General features: G+C 35.9%; 1 protein-coding gene across 3 annotated transcripts in view; it reads left to right on the plus strand.

Annotated features, from left to right (window-relative positions):
* tei (irregular chiasm C-roughest protein teiresias) overlaps positions 1–24,647 on the plus strand; it is a 371,551-nt gene that overhangs the window by 298,436 nt on the left and 48,468 nt on the right. For all 3 annotated transcript variants that reach the window (XM_018521735.1, XM_018521737.1, XM_018521736.1), the window contains exons 8-9: positions 1,607–1,753; positions 4,785–5,057. In XM_018521735.1, coding sequence (XP_018377237.1) covers positions 1,607–1,753; positions 4,785–5,057 — 420 coding nt within the window. The remainder of the gene's footprint in view (positions 1–1,606; positions 1,754–4,784; positions 5,058–24,647) is intronic.

The raw sequence follows: 24,647 nt of genomic DNA on the forward strand, positions 1-24,647 counted from the left end.
CGTTCATTTCCCGGCCAAATTGGTTGAATCCCAGCCGAACTTTCCGGAAATGTCGTACTTTTTTTTGGACTTTAAGTCACGGCCTGGCCTTATTTCATGCGAAACGGCGCCGCATCTCACGAAGTTCGCCAGGGATACTATACCGTTAACACAATCGAGCTTGCCTTGGCAACGTTAAAGGCGAGTGGTGTCTTTAGTAGAATAGCTCACCACCCTTCCTGTGATTATGGCCGGCCTATATAAAAGTTTCACTACAAAACTCCGTCTGACGATACATGGAATTCGCTTCTTCTCTTTTCCGTCTACTCTCTTCCCTTTCCCGATATTCTTCCCGCATTTCTCCCCTTTCCTCTGTAATCCTCTATCTTTCATGAGTGTGTTTTCCGACTATGCTCTTCCTTTATTCCCTAGGGTAGTTCCACATTCGCGAAAGAGGTATACTTTCAAGTAGCCAATCCGACAGCTGCGTCGAATCCGCGGCTTCACTGTAACGAGGTCGATGGCGGAGGAGAGAAGGAATGAGCGGTAATGGTAGATCCAAAATAGTGAAGAAAGAAGTAGGCTACAGCTAAATGAAAGTTTGGCGGCAAACGGTAAAAGGAAGGCCAACGAATTGATACTCGCTCTCTCAGAATCACTTCCGCATTTATGAATAAGTCGAATAAATATCCTTTTGGATTTTTCTTTTCGAATACCCTTGCCAGTTCAATTTCCTTAATGAAATTCGGCGATCATTGCACTTGCATTACTGATAATTTTTCAGATATAATAATTAATAATTTTGGATGAGAGAGTCCTCAACTTTCCTCCTTCCACGCTCTTTTTATTTTATTTTTTTATCTCTCTTTATCTCTCAGATGATTGCGAATAAACAAACGGTACGTCAATACAATTTTAAATTACTATCCAAGAGCTTTTAATCACAAAAATGATACCCGTTTCATAATCAATATAATTGGATTATCTGATGAAGATGGATGACGTTTTAAAAGTGAAACAATTTTGATAATGATATAAACGAGATAAAATGGTTAACGTCTGTAATCTCTCATCTCTATAAAGAAGCAACTTCTTATGATCTAATTATTTTTATGTCTAATCCTGTGCTATTATTAATGAGGAACCACATGTCATATTCTACTAAAAAAATCATATTCGCAAACAATTATCATTATACATTCACGCAAAAAAGTTAACGTTCTAAATCTATTAAAATAAAGTTTTAACTTTTTTAACCTGGACACCTATCATGAAATAGTTGAAATAGATTTCGATCGGAATTATTTCGTTTTCCCTCGAAAACAGAATAGAAATCTAGGGAATTATTGAATAATTCTGATTGGAATCTGTTCCGAATAATTCCATAATATCTGCTTCTTTTTTCCGATGGTTGGCGATTAATTTCGAATAGTTAATTATTGAATAATGCATGTATGGCAATTGTCTATGAAAAATGTGAAATCATGAACATCGAGAGAAGTCGCTTGCAGTCGACTCGCTCGGCTGATGCGAACTGCGCGACGACGTTAACGTAAATCCGCGGACCGTGCGTGCTGTTTCCAGTGCGTTAATTCGTATATCCACCAGCTTTCCGCTTGTGTTTCAGACAATGGACCGCCCCCCGTGGAGCAGAGCGATGACGGATGGTTGAACTTCACAAAAATCACTCGGGCCGAGAGCGGCTGGTACAAGTGTTATACGCGGCATATGCTCGGCATTTTCACCAGCATCGGATATTTTCTCAATGTTCGCTGTGAGTAAATCGTTGTCACGCCACTTTGTCGCTTTCAATAGCGTACGTAGAATTTCCCGCGCATTCGAGCGGAAACGTCAAGTTAATAAATGTATCTCCTTCGACAAAAAGAAAAGGAAGTGTTCCTTTGAAAAGAATAATTTTTCACAGCTTAACTCGCTAAATTGAAATTTCTACGATACCTTCAATATTAATTTGTATCTTACGTTTAAGTAATAGATCTGTAATACAGAACTATCACGGTCGAGAAAACAATAAACGATACAAATACTACATAATTTTATATAATTAGGGATATGATTTAATCAGATATTTCATTTATGAATTACTTTTTAAACAGTTAATAGAATGTAAAAATACAAACATTTTTTAAATAAAATTTGGATTATCAGGAATATATTTAGATCTTATAGAAATAAATTTGCTTGCTAACTATACTCTGCCAAGTTGTATTTCTGTGTGAACTTATTGCGTTTTAAAAAAATTAGTAAATTATCAAAAAAAATTAAAATAATATATTACGTAATGCTCGAAATATGTATAAAGCGACGGTAGCATCGACGAAAGGTAATTACGTTGCAGTGCATCTTTTGGCTGATGCATTGTCTACCCCTTATGCATTTGATAGTGCTCGAAGAGACATTCTCCCTGATTCGGAATGCGAAGGGGGTCGTCGCTGCAGCCAATAACCGGATACCACAGTCATTTGTCAAGGGCGGAAACCACCGAGCCAACCGGAAATTATCCGTGCCCCGTCGTGAAAATTTGCAAATTTCCTACCTAGCCCCATTCCTTCCATCTTGCCATTATAACCAGAGGGCGATGCGCTCCCTGCATCTCAAACCCACGGTCCTCGTCTCTCTCTCTTTCCCCATCCTCTTGTCTTCTATCTAGTTCTCTACTCTTCTCTATCACACTCATCCTCTCTCTCTCTCTCTCTCTCTCTCTCTCTCTCTCTCTCTCTCTCTCTCTCTTACTCTTGTCTGCTCCTTCGACCGACGATGCTGGATACGGGCTTCCGAGCACCTAATCTCTACGCAATTTAGATGGCTCGAGAGCACCTATAAACCAACCATCCTCCTTCGTGGGAATTATCGATTACACTGCTACTATGTCCTGTTCGAATCTCCTCCTGGATTACTTATCCGCCGGATAACGTCAAGGCGGGTTTAAACCGACGCGCTAATTTCGCCGGCTTGTAGACAGTCTACAGATAGGACGTAGTTTAAAGGGACAGAAGTGATAAGACTAGCGCTATCGACAGGCGAACAGATTTTTCTTGTAACTGTTACCAGCATAGATGGTGCAAACTTACATTTTTTTTTTATTTATTATGTATATGTCCATATTTAAATATAATTTTTAATTCTTATTAACGATAGAAAAAGAAATTATCGTATATTAAATTGTCTCTATTAAAAAAATACTTTGTGATAGTATGTGATGTTCTATAATTTTCAAATATCCAATTTAACTAAACATCTTGGATGGGCATAATTCAATTAGTAGGAACACGAAAAGCATATCAAAGTAATTAGAGATAACGCGATCACAGACGAGTATATGAGAACCTTAATCACCTTAGTGCACGCGAATCGCATTAAGATTTAGGACGATCACAAGCCGCTGCTGTAGAAGAAGAGGCGCAGATCAAATTTGGAGATAACGAGAGCTGTCGAAGAGAGGAGTAATGCCGACGAAAAACGTCGAATTATCGGGCCTGATTACCGGGTCCTCTGTTTTCTCCCTTTTCCTTTCCTGTGTTTGTTAAAGCACTAGCGGTGGTGTTTGCTGTAAAATTCCGAACAAACTACAAGACAAACGAGATATAGTTGGGAACCGTACGAGCATGAGAGGAAGTGAAAGCCTCCTATCGCATCCGCACCACTTTGATCCCTTTGTTTTGCTATAGGATGAGCTGGAGGATCAGCTTGCTAACTCAAAGGACTGCTACGTCCTCCCATTCCTCTGCCCTGCTTCTTTCTCTTTCTCAGCCGAATTCCGTTGGAACAGTCCGGCTCTAATTCCCGAACAGAGATACGAGCAGCCTCTGCACACCATCTACTCTCCCCCCCCCCTCTCTCCTCTCTCTCTTTCTCCCCCCCCCCTCTCTCTCTTTCTCTGCAATTGTGGACATAGCACTAGCTGGAGAGCAAACAATCGTAGCCGTATAATTCCATAGGTGGAATCGGAAAAGGACGGGAGGGATGAGGAAGGGTAGAAGTTGGAACCGACAGTACGTAACGTCATAGTGGGGAAAAGATTTTGTCGAAAGCACGTGAGGGTAGAGAGATACTGCCCCAACTTTATCTCTCGTACGTGCCGCCGATTTCTGATACCACAGTAGTTCTTGGATATCGATGACGATATCGAAACCGGAATTCAAAATAACGGTAAAGGGTAAATGTGTTGAAAATTCTTAGAAAATTCTCACATTTACGGTACGTAAAAGCTTATTAATTGTGCAACATGTTTTAACATTTTTTTCTAGCGTTCAGGAAAGATTCATATTTGTATAATTATGAAATTTAACAAACAAATTATATGCAATGATAAATATAAAATCATTTTAGGTTCAAACAAATAAAATTTGAAATTTTATTTGAAAATATTATGATATTTTTTAAATGAATTATTATATATTTTATTACGGATCATATTCACGAAATATAAAGAATCTAGGAAGGAAATCTAATGGACTTTCCATAATAGTAAATAAGCCATTACTCAATTGGGTAATCGCTTATTTAAAGCTTAAGCTTTAAGTTTTAAGCCGTAAAAAATTAATCAATCACAGACGAATGTGAGAAGAATAATCGACTATGATTGGTCAATTTCTGACGACTTAAGACTTAAAGCTTAGATATAATAGCTTATTAAAGAAAACTCATTAAAATTTCATTTCGAGTGTGCGCTATGTCTACATTGTGGATTAATTTTCGTGTATTGTTTCATCTTCCTGTGGTCCATACGTTTAAGTTCGACTTTTGAGTTTGCTGCTCATTGAGAGATTTAAATCAATGGGATTTAGATGATCCAGATATGGAGACCGAAGCGGAAGCACTGAACGGTGAAGCGACCGATTCTCGACGGATGGAGGTGCAAATCGGCGGTGCTGTGACTCTCGAGTGTGACGGCGGTTGTTGGGGCCACGGACCTGGAATGGATCCAGTAGGCGGGCCCGGGCCCCTCGCTTTGAGCCGGGTTGTATACCAAGAAGCTGGGGAGTATCGGTGCGTCGCGCCGGATCGGAAAATGCAGGACACGTGGCGAGCTCAGTTACCCTATCACATCAAAGTTACCGGTGAGTCCGATATAAAATTTCTACCAGAATAGACTAGATTCTCAATACTTGCACTGTACGGATTTTCCTCTTCATACCTTCACTCGCTCGCGGTATATCAGCGGTGCGCGCGTGTGCATCTCTGGACTCTGAGAAATTTTTTTCTGTCTGCGAGCACGCAAGCCAAATGCAATAGAGATTATCTGAAAACCGATTAGACGTTCACAGTGCGCGTCCGCAAGTTACAAATTGAATTGCGATTCACATGACGTTGATAATGCGCGAGATGCATTGTTGCCGCGATTGGTATCTGACGAACATAACATTGTGCGGCGTGTCGCATTGTACCCGGTTGCATTGTAGGTTGCGGCTAACTACCTTGCCCGCTATCTGGTTCTAAATTTAATTATAACAGTCGACATTGAATTAACCGTGTTACGGTATAACCGTGTTAACGGTGGTAACACATTAATTATCAGCTTAAACTTTTGACGACCTGCTGAGGAGTATGGCAGAACGTTTCTCTTTCTCTCTCGTGCGGAGTTAATGCATTCCTTTAATCCGTTTAATGTAGTTACGTTTCGGCAAAACAAATAAACTAGAGCTACACTCAAATGGTATAATTTGTGCATTTACATTTCATGTACACTTGTGTACACGAAGTTTGTTACGGTACGTACGCGGTTCAGTGGGTCAAATAAGATACTCCATTATGAAATGCACGAATCGCGTGAAGAATTATAAAGGACATACATTTGACAGGAATGTCTGAAAAACTCTCAGTTAATTACATATCATAATTACATTGTATCGAAAAAAAATAATTTAAGAGAGAGTACTTAAATATTTTTAATTTAAACATGTGCAAACATAAAGTTTTCACATGCAAAAAGCAAAAGCAAATATATACAAATGTCCTTTAGACTTATTGAAATTGTATGCACAGACAATTTATGTCCACTTAAATTTAATTTTAATTAGGAAAGTTTTGCTAATAGTGTATTTCGTCATAATTAACATAACATTTAAAATGCAGAAATATTTTCGTAATAAATTTAAAATTTTAAGAATTACATTAAGAATAGCCTACGTGGAGTGTTTTATTTTTATTTTACTGATATTTTTGCATTTATAAAAATTTATATTGTCCTAAATAAATATTTAAAAAAATAATGCTAATAATGCGCGAGGCAACACTGCAAATACATCTTCGTTTCGAATCGTAAAAAAAAAACACGCCACGTTTTTAATGACAAAAATTCTATAGAATGTAAAAGTGGGAGACAGAAATTTTTGGTTCGTTATATTAATTTGTTCTTTCAGATAAAAACCGTTGCGGCTAGTATTACATCGTAATTATGATAATATTTTTTAATGGATATGGCCGAATAATAACCATCATAATGTTTTAATGTTACCACGTGAAGCCATACAGCTAACGATTGCATAAAACTTACACACCATGTGTAGAGTAATTAAATACTTTTTCGCCGTCACATTACGGTTGGAAGGAATTAATTAAACGATGAGAATGTGAAGCATTTTCATTTGTTATTAAAGCTTCGTAATAGCTTTCAGTATCATTTGCTGTACATCGGACCACGTTATAAGGCTATAAAAATATACATATATTATTATTTTCGTGTATTCTTCGCGAATTTGATCTCTAATAAGTATTATTTTGATATACACACACTGTCACTGAAATGTTATGTCATATAAATATTATACAATAGAAATGCAGTATAAGCCCAGAGAAATTATTATTTGTTACTATATTTGCATATATATCTATATATATTAATTATTATTTTTTATGTAATAGTATATTATTAAGATTTTATTAATCACATGTAATATTGGATGTATAATTTATTAAATGCTTAATACTTTTAACCGAGATATTCTTTTTCAATAGTTATGTACTTTGCTCCAGTAACTAAACTCACATACTAATCGTACGAAAGAAGATTCGCTTTTTATTTACTAAGAATATGTGAGCCTTAGCTTTTATGAATCTACATGTTTTTACTTGGCGAGAACCTCGAGGGGTTAAATGGAAGCGCTGATAAAAGTTGAGTACAACACAGATACTGGTTTAGATGCGCACGTAGCATACTCTTCGGGGATAGTGGTCAACGGAACGTGACGTCGTATAAGGCGAGCAGAATATCAGCTGCGGTTGAGCTGGACTAAGTTGAACGTCTTGAAACACTGTGCTGAATGTCTGAATAATAATAGTATAAACATTTTGCCTACGTGACATTAATCAATATTACTAAATCGTGACAATTTTATCCAAAGTCTTATAAAGTATGAAACTTTGAATAAAAAAATTTGAGATATACGCGTGACAAAGTTTCGCATACACTGAAAAAAATACTAAATTTTAATAAATATTTGTTTAAATAGTTCTAAGTAGATATTTACTAAAGGTAAATATATATTTATTTGATACAAAAACAAGTACTTTTACTATTATTTTTTTATTGAGTAAATATTTATTTTACTGTAAATAAATATATTGACTTATAATGTTGTACTATTCAAAGAAGAATGTATTAAGAGTTAATATTTTTTTGACTTTTTGTTAAAATATTGAGGCTGTAAGTAAGAGCTGATTTGTATAATTCTCTACAATTTATGCTTTTCAGTAGTCAAGTTTAACTTTTACAATTTAGCATAGTATTATCTGTTTAAAATACATTTAAACATTCTAGACAATATATCGACAAAATACGTAAACTTAATAATGACTACTACTTCTGAGCCGCGTTATAGTCGCTACTTTGAAACTCGCGTTTGCAACGCTATGAAAGAAAACAACTTTATGACGTGAAATGGGAATTGTTGTGTCGTAAAGCAGTCTCGTGACCCGGCATACTCTACCGAGGTGATTCCTGCTCCTTTCTTCGGCAAGAGGCCGATGTAGCATCGAACCAAGACTCACAAAACGAGCTATGTATTGGAAATCACGAAACACACTGTCATCTCGCGGTTTTACTGCTCTGAAATCTCTCCTGTTTGTCTTCGATTCCCTCGACTGGCAACAGTAAAAGGGCACCCTGCCCAAAACTGTCATTGTCACAGCTTCGGAGCGTCGAGAACGGAACGGTCATTTGGCGAGGAGCGCGGATGAAAACGACGCGAAGGATCACGAGCGAAGGAAACGGAGAAGAAGGCAAGAGGGAGCACGGGAAGAAAGTTTGCCAACGTTTAACTTTTCCATTTCTCCTCTGGGATCTTGTCCTCGTAAAATGGTTCTCGGACATCCTCACCGACACGTCCGCCCGTCCCTGTTCGCCCAGGCTTACGAGGGCACGCGTTGATCTGTCTAAAGGGTGTGCGAGGCACGTAGCAGCACGCCGCGATATCTCGTTTCGTTTAGCTCTTAACGAGTTTGCGTGGTTCCCGAATGGCTCATAATTTTGATCCGGATTTTGATCTGAAAACTTGAATCACGAGTGAAAATTAGTCTCACGTTAATTTTTTACGTGAAAATTAAGACTAAATACATGGTTAATATCAATAGTATTCGAATTATCCGGATTTGAAGCCTGATTACACATAGTACTAAGTTCTATATGAGTAGAGATAACGAAATATGTTAAATATGAATATTTGGAATTAAGAAAAATATAAAAATTTAAAGGTCTCTAAAGATTCATCAATTTTACATGAATTAATCCTTCGAAACAGAATATATAGCGTATAAAAAAATATGTTGTATAAAATATAATTATAATCAGTTCTACGATAGAAAATGAAATCAGTAATACTATCGGAATGTTGGAACAAATTTTCACAGAAAATCCTCTATTTTAGTGAATTCACCAATAATTTCTCTCCAAATTCCATCCTCGTCGAAATTGTTCTCGCACGAGATTTCGGTCGTATTTTGCGGACGTATCATTCACCCGATAAAGAATCACGGGTGCTCCGATGAATCCATAGACGATAAAAAGACACTCGTCCATTGAAATACGACGACGTTATACGTTCGCGATTGCGAGAGACGTTGGACAGTTTCGTCTCTCCGTTTCAGCCTCGGATACGACTGTGGAAATATCGTGTATGCCCGATTATTTTTCTTTGCCCTATTTACGCGACGATGATAGATGCAGAACGTTTTCTTTCTCTTTTACCTCCGCGCGTATATCCCTCATGACCGCCGCGCGTTCTCTATCCGCTTCCTTCCTTCTACCACCATTCAGCCCGAAGCAATCGCTGGAGCAATCCCGACTTCTTATTGATTGCGGTTCGGGGAACTCGTGCGTGTAAGGCGCTCAGCCGTCGGTCGAACCTTCGCTATCCCGGCGAATGCTTCCTACGTCGTTTCCATGGAAATGAAAAGACACAGAAGGCACACCGAAATTATTTCGCCGTCGTCGATCGTCATCCCGCGCGCCCGCAATAATTTTTCCACCTCATTTTATCACTCGGCGAGTAACACCTCCCTCGGGGGTTGTCCAACGCGCGAAATATAAGTTCCTGCTCGTCCGATATCAAAATATTTTTACTGCGATCCTAATATGTATTTCTCTAGGTTGTTGAGCTTCTTTTCGCGGTTCCCCAATTCCTCCATAATTCATTCGATCTCGTTTGTTGTATTTATGAAAAATGCTCTCAAATTTTTCGACGTCTCCTATGCGGAATAAAAGATCAAAAGTTATTGAAAGCATACAGGAAGTACAATTTACCAATTATGATAACACGATTTGCTGATTTGATTGAAAAATTTTCGAGTATGTCGATATTGCTGCGTTGATAGAAAAGTTATAAAATGAATAACTTTTCAGTAAAAAAAACATTTTTTTAATTCTGAATTGTGGGACGTTTTAATGGGGACAATAAATATGTAATTTCTATAACTTCACTTTCTAATATAATATAATATATAATATATATCTATATTATGTTTTCAATTATAATATATTCTTTAAAATTCTATCATGAATTTTTAAAACTTGAACATTGCAACTCTAATATAATATAAATACAATCGCTTATCAGAGCTATGGCATTTTTCCACATAAATGAATTACAAATGTACCATTTTTCCATAAATATTAATCCTTCTATCAATAGATAGGTACTTATAACGAATTTTCAGCAATAAACATTTTTATATTTTTGTGCGAATTTCATTACGCTTCAAAAATCTCATCCTTCGAACAATAAAGAACAATGTTGCACTTTATCTCGTTTTCATTTTTACATTTTTAGTGAGAATTTTGTGTGAAATATGGTAATGATGAGATGAAAAATTATGCATCGACAAAAAAGTTAATCTTTAGAGTCGATTTTTTCATTATTTCAAAATTGCTAATTCTTTATTTGTGTAATTTTTCTATTAACACAGGAATGTATTAAAATTACACTGTACAATACTTTGTGTTATATTATTTTATGTGTTATGTAGATGTTATATTTTTGCTTCTTTATTATTTATTTTATCCTCTCAATACAACAAAACAATGCAACGTTTTTCATAATAAAAGAATCAATATAATTGTTTATACATATATATATAATTAAACTTTTGTTCTCAAACTGATATATGTACGCAATAATCGTGCAGAGACCTTTTGTTCCTTTTGCACACGTTGTTTCCGAATCGGCCAAGCGTGTAGTGATACGAGAGAAGTGTGGATGGAAACGCGTATCGTGCAACTTCAAAGCGACCATCAGTTGAATATATTATGGAAGCACTGTACGTGCGGTTTGTATGATATTCAGTACCATAGCATACGCGGCATGTTTGCAATAATCTCAACCATACTTAAACGTTTGAAACCACGACACACATTCACTATATATATGCATACGCATATTTTTCTACGAAGAAATCCATAATAAAAAAAGAATAATAGAAATCTATGTATGTTACAGATTAATAAATCTTCTCTTAATTGTTTTTATTAAGCAACTCGTTTTTTAATTGCTTTTATTTGTGTCTCTTCATAATTGAAAATCTTAAAATAAAAGAAATATTCCTCTCATTAAAAGTAATCTAGTTTTGAAGAAGAGAAATGCAATATCACAAAAGTAATCTTTTAATGTAATTTCTTTTAATATATCTATTCTTCTCGTTGCGACTATATTTTTAATAATTAGCAACTGAATAGAATTTTTTCCTGTTCTTAGCGAGAAAATAAAGCGGCCTTTGATTATTGTCACGGAATACTCTTTAACCTTTGCAGGAAACTTCAATCAATGGATAAAACTTGTCTGAGAATAAAATAATAACTTTTAATTAAAACAAAGCAGAAATATTATTACTTCCTGTTATATTAATATATTTTTAGAGCGAATCAGTATAGTTTATAAGCTAATTTATAGGCTAAAAATAATAATAATTTATAAGCTAATTTTGTTTTTGTACTCTGGGTTTACCAACGAATTATTGCGATAGCGATTATTTCTGATTTGTTGCTAGGAAATGGAAACTAAATTTAAGAAATCTGTCGCTCAGTCTATCTTTCTAATGTTCACTTTACTTCATTAAACGTTCATGAAACCTTCATCTTCACGCTTCATGAAACTAAAAGATAGGATTTTTTTCTTTAATTGATCCGTAAAGAGATGTGTTTGCACTAATGATAGAACTTACATAATGAAACTTTCGTGTGTTCTCGTTAAATCGCCATCCAAGTTTGTCGAGTGAATACCACATGTAACTCTATTCTGTTGTAGAAAATTCAAGCTTCATTAACAAACTAAATGGTGCTGTTTGAATAATGTATAACCGGATAAATATTTTATAACTCGAACAAGTTCGTAATGAAAGAGGAAAAGGAAAGAGAGGCAAGAAGAGAGAGAATATAAACAATTTTCATATAAAATAAAATACGGGTAATAAGCTTAATACTTTAATAATTGCGCAATTAATTTTCTAAACTTATCTCTCTTATTTAAATCCTTTCTCTTATTTTTGATGTTTCAAATTTTACCTTTTCATCTCATTACGTTTTTTGCTCGATTCTTTTAACTCGACAAGTTTTTACAATCTTTATTGACATTTTCGTAGGAAAACCTAAATAAATTGTTACAGAGATACGACGAAGTTAAGATAAATAACTAATCAGTCCTTCCGATTCTTACGATGCTCTAATTAGAGTTAATGAAAAGGAACAAATTTGTATTAATGCACGTTGTCAAGCCGGAGCTGTTGATCTATAAAATATCCAGTGAAATAGAGTATATTTCGAAACTAAGACGCAGATAACTAGGATCTTAGGCTTCAGGTTCTCCAAGAGCTTTCCACGGTTAACCACTGGAGAGTTAATTTCATGAGTACACAGTGAGTCCTTTCGTCGAAGGGACGATGTACTTCATATCAACATGCGATTTCGTATTTGCATGCTTGATAAAAGGAACCATATAATTATTAACCAAACGGTTGGATCTAGTCATTAGTGGAAACTACGCGTAAGAAACAAAGACTTGATTGTGCGATTCAAAGCAAGGAGAAAGAAAAATGAACCGCCTCGGGTGAAAAACCAGCTTCATCTCGACCGCTAATATCTCACAGCGTGTTCTGAATTTTTTAAAAACGTCGAATCTATGGCTATACACTGCAGATAGATATGCCTCCGAAAAATTCATCCGGCTTCAAACGATCTCGCGCAGAAATTAACTCGCTTCATTATCCGACGGTGTAGATAGACAGTAGATAGACAAACGAACAGCTCCATACTTTGTATTAACGAACACGCTAAACTTCATGGTTCATTAACGTTAACTCACGTTGGAGGAACAAAAACTGATCTTGTATAATGAAGTATATTATATACTTGTAGGAGCGTATTATAATATACACATTAATCATCGACATCGTTTTTAGGCTGGCATAATACCATCGACGAAAAAAAATTTTTGAAAAAAAACTACACGGCTTCCTGAGAGAAATATAATATCAGAAATAATGTAGTTTCAACAAAATCGAAAATGTAAAAATAATATTCGAGTTTTTTACACATTTATAATATACAATAGAATTATATATTTTTCTATATGATTAAAATTGCTTCTAAAAAAAGCAATTATTCAGATGAACAGAATGTACGTTCTTATATTTAATATCGGATACATTATCTTCTTTTTCACACAAGTTTTCATATAAAATTGTAGTTTAGTCAAAATATGTATAATATCTCTATACCAAGGACATCGTCACTAATCATGAAAATAATGATTTCAAAGTAAAAAATAAAAACCTTATTTGCATTTACATTTATTGTCAGTGTATCTGAATACGATATAGATGGCATGGCCGATTAGATTTAAATTTACATTGCTATGATCGCCGTTATTCGAGCGACATTCGGACGATGGGAAATAACGACCCGAGAGACGCAGCTCTGTACACTGCATATCGGGCTCAACGTGGATGGAGAAGGGTCGGCATGCACGTAACAAAACGTAACCCCGAAAACGATGGTGTACACGAGTCCCCCGAGGGAGCTGTGCAGCATTCAAACGAATCGAACGACATACAATCGTAACCCCGAAACGTGAAAGCGCCTGACCGCAGCTGTAAAAATCCTGCGTTGTCGATAAAAATTGCCTTCTAACGAAGCCAAGCTCGAAAAACACCGAATGAGCCTTCGAACACCCGGGGAAATTCTTTTGCGCTTATATTGAAGCTTGCTTCTCCACCTGCGTACAGTGCCATTCCAAAAGAAACGCTATTTCAACGAAGCGGTATTTGAACCTCACATCTCTTTTTATTTGACAGAAACAATTACAATCGATATTGAATTAATAGTGAGAGATATCAAATTTTAAATAGAAAGATTAATTCAGTTAGTTTTCTGTTGAAATATGTGTGTGTGTTATATACTTTTTAAATTTTTGAATGACAGTTTATATATATATATGTTCTATATTATACAAATTATAATTTTATTGTTATAATCTTGAATCTATACATAATTTACGTTCATAAATCATAAATTATATGTACAGTTATCACTTATTCATTCCATTATATGAAGAATAAATAAGTGATAACTACATATATAATGGATGATAAGAATAAATGATATGAATGGGAAACTAATTTCTGTTGGAAACTTTAATACTGTTAGACTCTTAATCACATTTGTTTGCAAAAATATTACATCTGGAAATAGTTACTGAAATTAGTCCTCAAATAAATATATTACTACATTACAAATAAGTAAATTATATTGTGCGTGTATGTGTATGTGTGCGTTTACAGACATAATTATTTTAAAATAAAGTTTGTTTCTAGTTTGAATAGGAACAATAAATAAATTTAATAATAAATTTAATATATATTGTAATTGATATTAATTTCCAATATGTTACAATTACTACTCAACTTAAATTATAGTATGATTTACACAAGTCGATCATAAGATGATTTACACATTTACATTTTTTTATTCCAACGTATGTAATATTACTAAAAGATTTATTGCTGCAATCACTTCTGTTTAAAGTTGGTCGATATTTTTAAACGACGCTATACATTTACTTCAATACGTGCAATACAGTCTACATTTGACCAATTGCACTACATTTGCATCAAATATTTGAATTTTTATGCTTTTTTCATGTTATTCCTTTTCCAAATCCGACAATATGTTTCATAATATACTTCTCTTTTCTATTGCTTAGATTTATACTTTTTTTTGCAGTCAAATGCATTTTCCCATTTTTAAGAATGTAAAAAATACATAAAATTGAGTTATTGAAATCCATCAATATGAGGACAAATATGGGAAAGCTGGAATGCTTTGCGAATTTTTTTCCCATTTTTTCTGATCTTGTCAAGTTAAGGTTAATGTAACTTCGATCAAATAGTTCGGTGAAAAGGGTAACATCACCAATACAAAGATAAGATTGAATACTAAACGGTGAAACTATCTTTTGCTGCGGTATCACATATACACACGTCTGCTCTGCAGTGCAGATCAGATGATGAACGATGTAGCTGCGCTATTTTTACGCTACTACTTTATCACGGATGCACTACGATGTTACTATATAAAGCAATGTGAAAAATTTCCTCTTGATGGTACGAACGATATTTTAGTTGCTCTTCATACGGATAACTGCTTTCAGATCATACGAGATCTATTTTGAAGGTACAGCACGTTATTTCTACGTAACTTGATATTATTATTTAAAAATTTGGAAGATAAAAAATTTAAATCTCGTTCTCTGCATCACAATCGTTTTAATTAATATGTATTTTTTTAATAATATTAATAAATATAGTTAGTTTTTTCGATTAACCGTATTTTATGGGAAAGCAGTCTTTCAATCTCAAAATTATTACTTTATATTTAAATAAAATAAATGTAACGTATTATTACTAGAACTCATATGCACATGCAAAATAAAAAAATACAAAATGATATATATCCTATACCTAGGTAGCAAAGAATGTTTCTCATACTTTTCTTATTTTCTTTGTAACATACAAAAAACTTCGCATTCTGCTTAATTCAGGAATAAAATCTTGCTGTAACAGCTTCTTACATTTCTGTACATATAAATGCAATTCGTTACACAATACAAATCTGTTTCTTCATTTAATGAGAACTTTGGAGAAAAGAAATTTTTAGACCTCTTATTTTTATCGTACAAGACATAATAATGAAGGACAAAAGAAGATTAATAGAGGAGCAATATTTCTTCTTCCAAATCGTAGTAGTCGTGCAATCATACTGCTATGTAATTTCTAATTATATTAATTCGTCCCTCCGTCGTACAAACTCTGCAGTTACGACGGTGTTAATCGACTTACGAAATACTATTGAAACAAATTATTTGGTATTGTCGATGACACACACGAGAGTAAAACGGGGTCTGCCTCTGCTTATGTTCGGAGAGCCTTCGGAGATGTCGGAGGAGAAGGGTGGATGTAATCATCGGACGCCTCGAGGGGATGGTGTAAGGAAACGGGATCTTGGAAGTCAATGGCTCTCTGTCGCATCTCCGTTCTCCCCTGCGACCGGGCCCCCGTCAGGCGGGATTACCTTTTTTGTCATTCTTGTCACGTGTATCTCTCTCCTGATCCATCCTCCTCCTGACTGGGTTTTCTCCACATCTCTTTCTCTTTCGTTTTCATGCAGTCACGCTGGGAAAATTTCCATCCCCCATTCTCAGATCAATACTTCATTAATTCCGTCTTCTGAATATAGAGATCGCGAATAATTATTTAGTCATCGAAGGGATGAATGTAATTTCGGATACCGCAATAACGACACTCGGCTCTGATGAAATCTGTGTCTCTTTTATTGGAGGGAATGCAAATTTGTAGGTGTATAATTTATCCTGCTTTCATTTCTTTGTTTGCTAAGAAAGACACTAAATTATTCTGTCCTATGTATGTTTCGTCCTCTTTATTAATAACATATCTGAATAACTTGTATAATTATTATTATTACTATTAGATACTATTGATATAGAATCTATATCGGATTAAAAGTTTCATTAAAACAGAGCATTGTCCAATCTTTAATCTCGTTTCCTCTAATCGTTTTCTAATTTCAAACTTCAACTTGAACAATTTTTGTGCAAAGCTGCAAGGTTAACGGAACCAATATAAAAGATCTGACCTCTTTGATTATCCTTCATCGAAAACTTTCTTCTTGTAGCTCTCGCGCTGATGAATATTTGATTAATTCCGCCTCCAGAACGCGGAGATTGCGAGCGATCTCACATTCGAGACGCGTCCGCATCGGAATTAAATTTTATTTCACAGACCAGTGCCGTGATTGTTGCGGATGCAGGCGGTAAACGTTTACTTTATTCAAATTTTCGGCTCTTTCCTCTCTCAATTACTCTTTCAACTTCGCGCAATAGAGTGTGATGCACTCGATAAAACTCCGACGGAATATATATATATGTGTGTATGTGTATATATATATATATATATCTATATGTATATATATGTGTATGTATGTGTATATATATATATACCGAATTAAACGAATACATAACGCATAAAGATAGATGAGCGCAAGCCACGTAATTATTAATTATTAATTCAGGGAATATTTTAATTATGTGCAAAATTATTTCGTTAAACGTTTCATTAAAAATAATACTTATATAATAAGTATATAAAAATAATAAAAATACTTTCTAAAACTTTTAGAGTGAATTTCACTTTATAAAATGAAATCTCACACTTTTAAAGACTGAAAATTGAGACAGACTCAATTTTCATTCTTTAGAGTGAAGTTCCACTCTAAAACATTCAGAAAGTATAAAATAATAATTTGTCGTAGTTTTTTTGTCCCTCGGAAATAAACAACAGAGACTGGAAGTGAGTCAGCGCGCTTTTTGCAACGTTTATAATACATACTTCCACTTAAAATATAATACATTTCGGTTTTTCCGAATTTTGACTGCTATTTCCATGTACTAATTCAATAAATGTTTAATCTAATTTAGATACAATTCTACCTTTTTTACAGATGATACATTTATGTAAGTTTAACGATCGCCGGTTTACGTAAAATTGCAATAGATATTTCGTCATTGTTCTCCGCTTTCTTTTGCATTGCTCTTCGCGCGTTTATATCCAGGCAACGAATTTCATCATTGTGACAGAAGACGAATAATGGAACATTTATAGCGGCTAAGGAGGATATCACGAGACTTGCCTTCAATTTCGCGACGATAGCGAAACGGCTGCTGTTTAGTATCTCGTCCAGTGTTACCGTCGCGTTGTGGAAACGTCGTTCACAGGAAATTTAATTAATGGAAGTAGGAAATTCGTTCGAATTTAAATCGAACTACGTTAACCGTTTTAATCAGGCGGCATAATTATCTTCCCGGTGAGTGCAAGGGAGTTAATGAATCTAATTACAAACCGGAGCGAATAAACATATTTTACAGCGTGAATCGGATAGTTAATAGGATGATAATCCCGTATCCTCTCCCTCCTCTCTTCCGCAATGTGTAATCTGATTTATAGCTTTATATTGCAGGATACTCGCACGACAACCATTAATAGTACTATACTTACTATAAAACTGTATTGGCAGCTATTTCACTCCGTAATGATCGCGGCAGCAATTTAATAGTCCTGTAATTAACATGCTGAATGCATCCAGAATGTGTTCCACCATTAACGAGCAGAATTGAGGAAAGTTAAACAAAATTCATTCCGGATCTCTTTGCCATACTAATCGAGAGGATCTGACTATAAACTATGATCTACTGCAGGATTTTCTCTACCATGAAATCATTAAATAAACTTAAGTCAAACTAGGGCGATTTTATTTTATACATTTTTTCTGAAAAAGAAAAAGAAAAATTGTAACGATTTTAAGAATTTTGACAAATTTTTTAATTTTTGGTCTTGTTCGAAAATTAAAGAACTGTTTGCTTCATCGAACAATGTCTCATATTCAAACATTTATCTCGATAAAATAAGATTGTTTGGAAATTGGATATACGATCGATATTATATTTCCTGTAGGGAAATCTCCGGAATCAAAAACTTGTCATATCAGTAATTGTTCTTAAAGCTTTCAACGGTTCGTCGGTAGGAGACGAAGACAGAAACATAATAAAAGCGCTATTAAGGAATCTGACGAGATCCGCTATGCAGATTAATCGTATTCCGTGACCCGCACCTTGGCTGAAGAATATCGCCAGGGGATATTAGATATGCACGGCGAGACGCCGCGACCATAAATCAATTTGTATCCCGACCGTAATGTGTTCATAATTCATGCTTAGCCTAACACAGCTCTATAGGTGGGTGCTGAAAAATTAATGCAGCGAAAATGGCCGGTATTATTCCGCCCCGTTTCCGCCCAACCATTGTTCCGATTGCTGCTCGGATATCAACGTCTTCGAATTTGTTATCCCGCTGAAAACAACCTCGTTAATTACACATTTCTATAAAAAGTACAATGGCGATAAAAAAATGTATCACTGTGTTTAAACGTTATTAACAATCAGTATACCTACGTATTTATTGTTATATTTAGAAAAAGATGCAAAAATGTATATTTATGCATTCATCGCTTGCATTTCTTTACCAACTATTGATTCTGTTTTTTTTTTTAATCTTATTTTATATTAGATATATGTATGATTGCAATTAGATGGGAATTTTCTGGCCCTAGATATGTATATGGTACATATATATATATGCTTTGCGTTCACATTATACTGAGAAAAAAATGTCGAATATTGCGAAGCAAATGTTACTACTTAGATTTTCTTCAATATTTATTAGTTATGAAAAAAATTTGATTGTAAACGAAATACATATTTTTTTGTGAAATATATCTACTTGTAAAAAAATATTTCTCACAAATAAAATTTTATTTATCTTTTTCTCACTGTATAATATGAACATTCGTTAATGAAAAATTTACTTGAAGAAATATAAAGGAATGAAACAAAAAAAAAGTAATTACACTTTTTAAAATTGTACTTCTGCTAAATATTTGTCACCTTACAATAATTTTATAATGACATAATTTATAACAACGTAATGTACACATAATTATTAACTTCAGCATTAAATTACGTTACGACGACATCGTTACCATCGTTAATGTCTACCACCGACTTCCCTGGATAACGTTTTTTGGCAGACGCGAAAGTCCACAGTCTGCAGCATCAGAAATAAGCACAGCAGGCATATTGTCTAGTATAATATTATCCACTGACCATGATCTCGCTTGCCATGTCGCGGTCGCTTATTCAATAACAAACTCCGCGCGCACATCCGCGTCGAATCAACATACAGATAAGTTCATTCATTCGTATCGCGGATGTGCGCGCAATAGTGGCAGCGGCAACGTTATTATCCGCCCGTGCAACAGCGAACACGGTTAATTCAGGGTTGTTTCGAGAGCGTGAAACGAGCCGCCGCGATGTACCGGTGGGAATTGCGCGGAGTTACGCGCAACTCCACGTAATAGCGTAACGTCCGTACCGTATAGATGTCACGTACGCGCGAGCCGTGTCCCGTAGCACTTTTATTTTATTTTTCCCTCTCTTTTTCTTTTTTTTTTTTACCACGCGATTCCGATGACCGCCTCTGCGATGCTGCGATAATTTAGTCTGTCGGCTGTTCGACCATCTCGTATTCACGGAGCGCGTTCGACGCCCTTCCGTCTTACCGCCGTGATGCAGATTGACCGGATCTTTTTTCCGCTCTCATTTCTCTCGAACGAGGAGAAGCCTGGCTGACCGTTTTTGCGTTCCAGGCGAATCATCGTAGCGTGTCGATTGCTGGGTAAATTGCATTTTCGCCGAAAGCGCCATTAATCTTCCTCTCGAAATGGATGGCGCGCACGTCTATATGTAAATATATATAGGAATATATATAGCTATGTAAAGGTGTATGTACATATATATTGTATATTGTATACATCTATATATAAGTTGTATACACATACATACACATGTGCATGCATATATAATAGATATGTTATATTTATGTATATCCTGCATTTTCCCGTTTTTTTCTTTATCTCTTCACTTCTGTCTCTCTCTCTCTCTCTCTCTCTCTCTCTCTCTCTCTCTCGCGTGCGCTTTTTTTCACAATTCGTTTATGTTTTAGGAAATGTCAAGCGAGCCCGCACGTTTCCGTCACTTCTAAAAATGTTTCCTTGCCACATCTCGCCGTCCGTGAAAAATATTTCGTCTGTGTAGCTACGCTTGACTTCTTGCGAGATAAAAAGGAGAGAGAGCAATGTGTAACGAAAATATCTCTCGTGGTTTTTCTACAGTTTCCTACTGTCTTATTGCATCCGCATATCAACCAGTATTCACTATCACAGCTTCTTAATTCGTTTTATGGCGCAGTACATTGCATGACTTATCGCGATAGGAAATTACCCGTTTACTGGGCGGTGTTAATTTATTCCGAGTACGGAGTTTTTCCTTCGGAAAGCTGCTAATTTAGGTAGAACTATATTTGTTACCAAACATATCGAAAATATTGCTGGATTAGCGTGAGTAATTGCAATTCGGGAAATAATCCGGTGTGAAATTCAGAAGCATTCTGCGCTAAGCACAATAAATCTTTCCGCATGCAGCGCGTTCTATTACATTTTGTAATTGATATTGGGATAACGAATGCGAGAGTGATGAATTTTCACGGTTCAATAACTCGAATATTTACAATCAATTTGTCGAATATCGATTCCATCGATTACTCACCTAGACAAGTTAGATGAAAGAGAGAACAAAATAGAGAAAAAACTTATTTTCTATTAGTATTCATAAAATTACGTTAGAGCGCATTATTTGTATAATAATACGATTCTATACGTATGCAGGCGAAGCTGTCTCTTGAAGCGGAATACTTATACTATGCGAAAAAATAACGGACTTTTTATGTTGCATATACATCTGTACACACACACACATATATATATATATATATATATCTGTACATATATGTGAGCAGATGTGCTTGGATATTATGCACATATGCATGTTACTATCATGTGTATGTAGATACCGTAATGGCCGTGTATTCGAGAAGCAGAATCCTCGCGGTGAGACGAGCAGAGCGAAGAAAGCCGCAGAGGATCTGCCTTGTGTTCCCAGATTTCATGCAAATTTGATACGGTTGTAACGCAGAGTTCTCTGACGCGTCTCCGTGAGTAGATTCTCATTTGTAAAACTATCCTGCGAAAATGTGTCTCTGATTAGTAGCCGGAATCCGTCTGTGTGTTAGCACAGAGAAATCTTGATATTCTCGTAGCTAAAAATTATTCAGATAGACAACACGCCAGACGAAGATGAACAGACGCTGTCCTGGGAGATTTTATGCAGAAAATTACGGCGATCTATCATTGCGCTTCCATGAAAGAATTTGCTGAATGAAGCGTCTAAAATCTCTGTTCCGTGGACGCGTATTCCTTGTAAAAAGCAGCGGGATTTTTCAAATAATAATTTTTTCTAATGAAACGTACAATTAGATTTTCAGTTGCATGAGAATGAGATAGGGAGAAGTTGCTGCACTGGACTAAGTGGCGAATGCAAGAAAATTTCTACCGCGTCTCGTGGTCGCTGCTTTTTTTTTTATAAGACTTCTCTCTCCTTTGCACGCTCGCAAATCTCATAAAAATTCCTATTTTGATATGAAATTTCGCGCACGCATAAAATGCAATAAACATCCCTGATTGCGTGGAAACTATCAAGGCCGGACTGAAAGAGAGTTTTAACGACGATCGTCTAGCTGGGTGCGAGCGCAAAATATAGATTGAGTAGAAATTAAATGCTCTTGTATTTAGTTCGCCGCTACGCGCGGAGTAATTGTGTAGTACGGCCGAAGCAGAAAGTTATTATCGCAACAATTCTCGCAGCACTGCAATTCCCGGAGTATTTTGCATCGGCGAACTCGAATCTTCCACTACCGTCGCCTCGAACTTTACGACTTATTACCAGGTTATATTGTGTACACCGTTGCGATTCGCGCACATCGCTGGAACGTCCTGACTTCCATTACCATTAAAATGCCGATCTTTAACTACACCCGATAACCAGTAGTTTCCTAACTCGTAATTTTTCCGATTTACGCGACTGCAGTTGCCTTTTAATCAGGAAACCACGTTTACGCCCAAGAAAGACGTAGAATTTTTATATTACATTAACGTGGTTTAAAGAAGAATTTGAAAATTCAAGCTTTCAATCATTTTTCACTTTCGATTACGTTGAATCAACGCTCTTTACATGACTAGTAAAAATGCAGTGTGAAACAAATGACTCATGAGATCACAGAAAATATACTGTAGGTATATTTTCGATAAAATCACGATATAATCCTATCAATAGAAAGATCGAGTCTCGCCCCGGGCGAGCTATTGTTAATGAATCTCGTCAGCATCCATGCAGCGTCATATGGCGCCGCTTCACTTGCGATCGGGTTTGAAATTATTTTGCTGGCGTGGCAGGAATTAATGATACGGAACGCGATTGCCGTAGAAACGTTATTACACTAGTCAACGTTTGATCGGCGTTCGTCCACGCGGCGAAAAAGTCCTTTTTCCCGGGCTGCAACAATAGCGTCGTGACTCTCGGCCGTTGACTCCTAACGGCAGGTTCCGCATCGTCAAGTACAATTTCCACGACGCGACGGAGGAATACGATCTTCGGTCGGCTGTCAGCTCGAAATTGATCGATAATACACAGGGTACCGGCCGCTTGTCGTCGACGGTTGGCTAGCACACATCTCTTCCCGGGGTCGCGTACCACGCTCTTGTCCCACACACGACAAGTCCACGTGAGCGTCGAGATCGAGTAAAATGTCGCAGTCGGAGGTACAATTCCATTACTCGCATTTCACACCCGCCCTTCGGTCCGCAATCGCGTTTCCAGCTCCGTACGCGTCGTGTTTCTCAGCTTCGTCTTTTTCCCTTCTTGGCCATCACCGACAAGAACTTGCTTGCGGTTTCCTAGGTAGGTTCGTATTAATAGCTTGCAGGCGAGCTCGTTGTCGAGATTGTGCGTATCACGCGCTGAAAAAAGATAATGTTGGACCAGAAAGTGTATACGGAAAGTATACACTTGTATTATTTATGATAAATAAATCTGATTTGTTCTTTTGCGTGTTTTTTCAGTTGAAGCAATATATCGTTTTATATCAAATGAATAACGAATAATATCTGCTACACTCATTAAACTTACCGGTGATAAAAAGAATGTACTCATTCTAGAAGATTGTAATCTTGTGAGTCTCAAATTTTCACATTATACACTATTAATATGCTTCTTATTTATGCAACGTGCTAGTAGTATAAGTCAATCGCAAAGTCGCCCTTACTTCCATGTCTAGTTTCTTGAACTCAATAAGTGTATCAATAATAATTATATCATCCTGTATATATTAACGAATAATATATATAATAACTTTTTAATAATAATATATTATTATAATAATGTATTACTTTCTCAAAGAGAAAAATAAACACCAATGCCAAAAAATCTGTTGCGCGAAATGAAAACTTCATGTATATTTTATTGTATCACCACGATAGTGTAATAAATTAGAGATTTGCAAGATGCTGGGTTTCAGTTTTAAAGCAATAATCTTAATGTTATCATTAATGTTATCCTTGTGACCACGAATGATATTTTACATGGAATCGAATCAATCGTCGTCGATGAAATTTAGTGGCACGTTCTTAATTGATTTGCACGGAAATCCGGTACAACTCTGCTCGTATCGGTTCCACGAATTCGCTTATAATCCGATTTCGCCGTAGTAAGCTGTTTGTTGGCGTGTACACGTGAATCTGGAAGGTAAATCCCGTAGCAAGGAGGTGATCCGCGTATGTCACGATGCAAATGTTTGCTTACTCGGCGAGTCGAACTCGTCGGCTAGTTCGATGCACCAGGAGCGCAGCTGGCACCGGACGATACTTTTCTTCGATATCGAGCGTATATTTCCGTACGAGTCTCCCAAAAGAGGTAAAAAGTAGAAGGTAAAACATAAACTAAGGACGGTGGATCAAAATGCAACGAAAAATTGTATTGCAGTTATTTTAACTTTATCTCGTTTAAAATGTTTTAATTTACTTTTATCATATTTGCGACAACTTTATCCAATCTGCTAACGCTAATTTATAAATTTCACTAATTTTA

This window comes from Trachymyrmex cornetzi, unplaced genomic scaffold (genome assembly GCF_001594075.2).
Source record: "Trachymyrmex cornetzi isolate Tcor2-1 unplaced genomic scaffold, Tcor1.1 scaffold99, whole genome shotgun sequence".
NCBI lineage: Eukaryota > Metazoa > Arthropoda > Insecta > Hymenoptera > Formicidae > Trachymyrmex > Trachymyrmex cornetzi.